General features: G+C 40.0%; 1 protein-coding gene across 1 annotated transcript in view; it reads left to right on the forward strand.

Moving 5' to 3' along the window:
* The first annotated feature begins 568 nt into the window (after positions 1-568).
* The window catches only part of LOC119261881, a 7,595-nt gene continuing 2,163 nt past the window's right edge, over positions 569-6,000 (forward strand). The window contains exons 1-4 of the mRNA XM_037531905.1: positions 569-702; positions 2,782-2,843; positions 4,245-4,550; positions 4,651-4,938. Of these exons, the coding sequence (XP_037387802.1) occupies positions 653-702; positions 2,782-2,843; positions 4,245-4,550; positions 4,651-4,938 (706 nt within the window). The 5' untranslated portion in view covers positions 569-652. The remainder of the gene's footprint in view (positions 703-2,781; positions 2,844-4,244; positions 4,551-4,650; positions 4,939-6,000) is intronic.

Raw genomic sequence — 6,000 nt, forward strand, 5'->3', positions numbered from 1 at the left:
TAAGTATTAACTTACAGTTGGGTGCAAAAGTTTGGGCGCATGGTCAATCCCATGTTTTGATGAGTGGAAATAAGCTAAAGCCTTTTCTATGGAGAACACAATTCTGCACAATTTAATGCACAATTACCGTTTATTACTGGATTTAAATATCAACAAAACATGAAATGTGGCCTGTGCAAAAGTTATGGCAGATGTTATATTGTACTTTGTCCGATATGGTTCACAAGTAAGTAGAAATTGGCGACTGAAACGTGCAGGAAAATGTCATATTTAAGTGTCTTGTATAGGATGAGTTAACTGATTTGGTAATCTGTGTTTCTTTAGGCAAAGTGCAGGACCCCCTGCAGCTATATTTCAACAGTGGAATTTACAGTTAACAATAATAATAATAATAATAATAATAATAATAATAATAATAATAATAATGAAATTTGATGTAATAAGAGGCATTAGCATGCAGGTAGCCAGTATAAAATGACTTCACCTCTGCTATTCCAGACATCAGAATGCATCACCTTTGATTTTACTTTCAGTTTCAGGGAGCTGAACAAATCCCCCCAGATTTTCTCCAAGGACGTGTGCACCGAATTCCGAATCGCATCCGTCTTGCTTGTAAAGGAGCGTCCCAAGGACTCAGCCTCGCTACACCTGTATGAGACCCCGGCGGGTGCTACAGCACATAAGGATGGAGCTCGACAGACTGTGAGTAAGCAGAACGAGCACAGCTTATTCAGTCATCTTGATGTGCTAACAGGCCGTGTGTGCAGCACAGCTGAGCCTTTAACCACCGTAGACCATCAGTGCAGAGTGTTTACCGTCAGTGTGATGCATCCTTTCTGTTCTCAAATCATAGAACTGATTAATCATTTGTGATCTGTATCTCCTCGCTGAACAACCAGCAAACCAGCGGTGCAGCCAGGCTGATCACTGTGGATTGATTTCTTAACAGAAATGAGAAATAACAGAGAATGAAATGTACTATATTAAATGAATGGAAAAGAAATGTTGAAAATGGGGGTTGGGGGTTATGGTAGATGACCAACTCTCCTTTACGCACCATGTTGCCTGGTGGCTCGGTCCTGCCGCTTTGCGCTGTACAACATCAGACAGATGCGGCCGCAACGAGCCGCCCAACTCTTGGTACAAGCAGTGGTCATCTCACGCCTCGACTACTGCAATGCCATACTGACGGGCCTCCCGGCCTGTGCTGTAAAACCACTGAAGATGGTTCAGAACGCTGCAGCGCGTCTGGTCTTTAACCAACCAAAACGGGCGCATGTCACCCCACTGCTCATTGAGCTCCACTGGTTACCGGTTACTGCTCGTATCAAATTTAAAACTCTTACGATGGCCTACAAGGTGTTAACAGAGCAGGCTCCTTCCTACCTGCACTCGCTCCTAAAGGCTTACAGCACCGCCCGGCCGCTGCGATCCTCCAATGAACGTCGCTTAGCTTTGCCAAACAGTCACACAAAGCAATCGAGACTGTTCTCATACTTGCTTCCCCAATGGTGGAACAAGCTACCTTCCGCTGTCAGAGGTGAGCGGCGTCCCTCGCTATGTTTAAGAAACTCCTGAAGACGGAGCTCTTCAGGGAGCACTTGCTCTGATCGCCTCCTGCAATCTAACCACTACCAACCTCATCTCCTTCTGCCCTCCTTCCCTTCTCTACCCCACTATTACCCCTTGGCCTCCTTTAAGGCCTGACTATGTTTGTTCTGTGTACCACATTATTTGTAAGTCGCTTTGGATAAAAGCGTCTGCTAAATGTAATGTAATGTAATGTAATGAAAATGCAGTTAACTGTTAATAATAATAATAATAATAACCCTCATAGAGGGGTGACCACACTACTAATTTGCTCAGTGCACTGTAGAATTGCTGCACTGTGAGCTACATACATGTGACGTGGGCTATACGATGGTAAGATGAAAATTAGTAACTGATAGCATTTATCATCATGTAATATTTATCTTATAAGCTGAACACTCTTTACAAATTTGAATGAGCGGTGAGGTGCAGCACGGTAATGTGGTCAAACCACGACGGCATGTATTGTTGACTCATATCTCATGCAGCTATTTATCAGCTACCTTGTGTAGGTTACATGTCTAGCTAACCAAAAACAGGGGGGTTGAGATGAGTATCTGACAAGTAGGTGTGGACAAGACAGCAATGAGAGAATAAATAAAAAAGACAAAATGATCCATAAACATGTAAGGACCATTCGACCGAATTAGTCCCACAGGAAAAAAAAAAAAAAATTAAAAAAATAAATTAAAAATAAAATACAAAAAGTTTTTTTTAAAGATATTTTTGATTTATTTTCAAGTGAAGTTTTAGTTTTCATTTATATTTTAATTAAACCCTCATCAATTAAAAAAAAAATGCCATCCCAAATTTTCATGTCACTATCAAAGCACAAGACTTTTAGTCTGTAGGTCTGTAGGTTTTTAGTCTGGAGCCTTATTTTAGCCACACCCCTGAATTTATGAGCAGGAAGTTAGGCTGCACCCCTGTCCCTCAGAAACCAGTTTGGTAAATGTTGGTGTTATGATTGTTTCAGTATTGACAAAATGAAATATTCAATATTTTGTTTTAATAATATAAAGATAATTAAGCTACAGAGTCACACAAAGCAAAAGGATTTTAGTCCCAAATGTATTTTCAACTCTGACTTTAGACCAGTTCAGCAGAAACATCCATATCTCCATATATATTTCAAGACAAATTAAGCTGTCATACTTTTGCGTGAGCTATTTGTTTATTTTTCTTCTGCAGCGGATCTGTAGACATGCAAAGGAGATGCTTGTTCGGGCTGCTGACTGTTGCCTGCATCTTAGGTATGTTTTACATTTTGAAATAATAGCAGTCTAACTGTACCCTCAAACATGTTTGTATCATTACATTTTGTCATTGCACATGTACACAAAGTAAATTATATAATATAATATGTAAGTTATACAATAATAAAACTTTATTTAATAAAATATTCTTGATTTCTTTTCTATCACAAGTGCATCTTTTGCCTTGTATGCCCATCACACCCAATCATATATCAAGTATATAATAAATGTATACAGAGAAAAGCTTCAGATTTAGAGTGGAACTGCTTGCTTGGTGTAGTGAACCAACTTTCAATATAAGGCAATACAGTGAAAAGCTGCAGACAAGGTCTTCATTTGTTACTGCTCGCTGTCTCGGGTCCTCCTGCTCCTTTCCTCCCCTCGACACTTCCACCTATGGAAAGGTGAGACGTAGTGGGAAGACAGGGGACGTTCAGGAGCAGCAGCAAAAGTTTCCAGGAGCAGTTCTAGCACTGGTATATATAAAGGCTCTTTTTCTGTGTTCACTTGTGAACATCGAAGACACCCTGAGCAGGGATTTTATGTCATGTAAATAAAAAAAAGGACAGGAGATTGTGTAATGCTTAAAAAACACCCGGTGGAACATCTCATAGTTAATTACGCTAATTGGCAACAGGTCAGTAACAAGATTGCATATAAGAAATTGCATCCCAGAGAGGCTGAGTCTTTCAGGAGTAAAGATGGGGAAACCATGAATCAACAGGATCCAGAAACGCTGCCGCCTTCTCTGGGCCTGAGCTCATTTAAGACGGACTGAAGTGAAATGGAGAAATGTCCTGTGGTCCTGTGGACAAATCAAAACTTCAAATTCTTTTAGAAATCATGTACAATGTATCCTCTGGCCTAAAGAGAAGAAGGAGCCTCCAAACTGTTATCAGTGCATAGTTCAAAAGCCAGCATCCTTGATGGTATGGGGGGGTGCATTACTGCACATGGCATGGGTGACTGGCGTCTGTGAAGGCATCATTAATATAAACAGGAATTGGAACAACATATGCTGTCATCCAGATGATGTCTTTTCAGGGAAGGCCTTATTTATCTCAGCAAGACAATGTAAATCCACATTCTGCGCGTATTACAGCAGCATTGCTCTGTAGTAAGAGAGGCTGGGTGCTAAACTGACCTGCCTGCAAATAAGACAAAGGAGGCCCTGATCTGTTGAGCAGCTGAAATCCTATATCAAGCAAAGCATTTCGCTTTCTAAACTACAGCAGTTGGTCTTTCAGAGAGTCCATTCATTATGAAGTGTTTACATTATGTTCAAGAATACAAATAAAAATGGAAATACACTTTGAACAGCAATGATATATTCTGCCTGTTTTCACTGACATCTTCCACTGAATAACTGTTCTAACTTTCTCTCCTTTTCCTCTCCAGTACTTCCATCTGCAGCATCTGTTCCTGCAGTGATGGTGAATCTTCATGACGCTGCTACTCTTCCCTGCTCTGGGAAATGCTCTGGGTTGGTCAGATGGTCTGTGTTCCATAAACCCAGTGACACTCTGGCTGAGTGTGATCAGACTTCATGTAGATCAGTGAAGGAGGGATATCAGATGACCTATGATCAGTACCTGAAGGGAGATCTCTCTCTCACCATCACTGACACTGATTTCACTAAGAGAGGCTGGTACACCTGTCAGTGTAATGACAACATTGTCTGTGATGTGAGTCTACGATTCGAGCGTAAGTGTCCAGTCAGTTAACCTGGTCAGTTGATCTTTAAATAAGAGTTGAAAATGTAAGAGGCGGGGGGGTGATGTGGTTTGTGTTTTTATCTTTCCAGCTCCTGAGTATTCCAAGAAGATGTATCTTGGAGAATCTCTCACCCTGGACCTTCCTGTCTCAGAGCCAGTGAAGGTGACCTTTAACAGGACTGGAGACCTTACTGCCCCTGTGAAGCTGTGTGAAGTTGAGGGCCGTAAAATCTGGTGTGATCCTGCCTATGAGGAGAGAGTGGAGTTCCAATGTGGTCTAGTGCTGAAGGACTTGAAGGATTCTGATGATGGCATTTACACCTTAGTGGACACCAAGAACGAAGAGATCGTGTCTACATACAAAATCACAGTCAGAGGTAAGACTGATTTCTCATGTCATCATAATGTACAGGTCAGGAGAATTTTAGACAGCTGGTTGTACTGGGGGCTTGAGTCTGATTGCTATATATATATATATATATATATATATATATATATATATATATATATATATATATATATAAATATAAAAACACACAACAACCAATAGCTAGTTTTTTAAGTGGTTAAGTACCATCATTGTCACTGTACTTGCATAGTACAACAAAAGTCTTTCTTCACATACCCCAGCTAAGAAAGCTGGTGTCAGAGGGTCAGCAGGCAGCAATGATACAGCACCACGGGAGAAATGCCTTTATTAGTTTAGGTGCCTGATATTTACAAGAACACGACTTTTTAATACGTTTTCTCTATTAGTCGTTTCAGTTACAAACTGCATTAAAGCGTAATGTACTTTTATGACCAAGACTAAACTTGGCCTTTATTTTTAAGTAGCTTACGTCTCCTGAATTAAATTCAGATGAGAAACTTCTCTGAGTAAAGTCAAGCAAGGTTAGAGTGCTTGTTGAACCAGGAGTTACATGACTCACACCAGAAGATGAAAGTGCACAGATTTAAAATTTTTTTTTAAATCTGTGCATTTTCATCTTCTTCATTTTTCATCATCTCGTCGTTTTTGTACTGCCCTGAGATAACTAAGGTGGCTAACTAGTGATAAAAACTGGCAAAGGTTTTTTCCTAAATGTGGCATTATCATGACAGCCAATATGCTACAAACTACTGCTAGCTAAGTAAGTGAAAGTCAAGATTTCCCATTGCCCATTTGCTCAGATATGTCCTCATCCTCCTTAAGTAGCTTTTTCATTCTGGCCTTTGTGCTAGTTAGAAAACACATGCTTGCAAATGAGTATAATGCCCATTTCATATGACAATGATATACAATCTTTTTGGTGTATTAATCTCAATTAGACTACAAGTTGCTTAACTAATTAACTAAACTTCACTAATTGAAGTCTGATTTAGCCTAATATGTATTTTTTCGTAGGCCACAAGTAATTTGGTTGGCTCCTAATATTAGCATTAACATTGCTCTGGCAGCT

Source organism: Pygocentrus nattereri, chromosome 20 (genome assembly GCF_015220715.1).
Source record: "Pygocentrus nattereri isolate fPygNat1 chromosome 20, fPygNat1.pri, whole genome shotgun sequence".
In the NCBI taxonomy this organism is placed as follows: domain Eukaryota; kingdom Metazoa; phylum Chordata; class Actinopteri; order Characiformes; family Serrasalmidae; genus Pygocentrus; species Pygocentrus nattereri.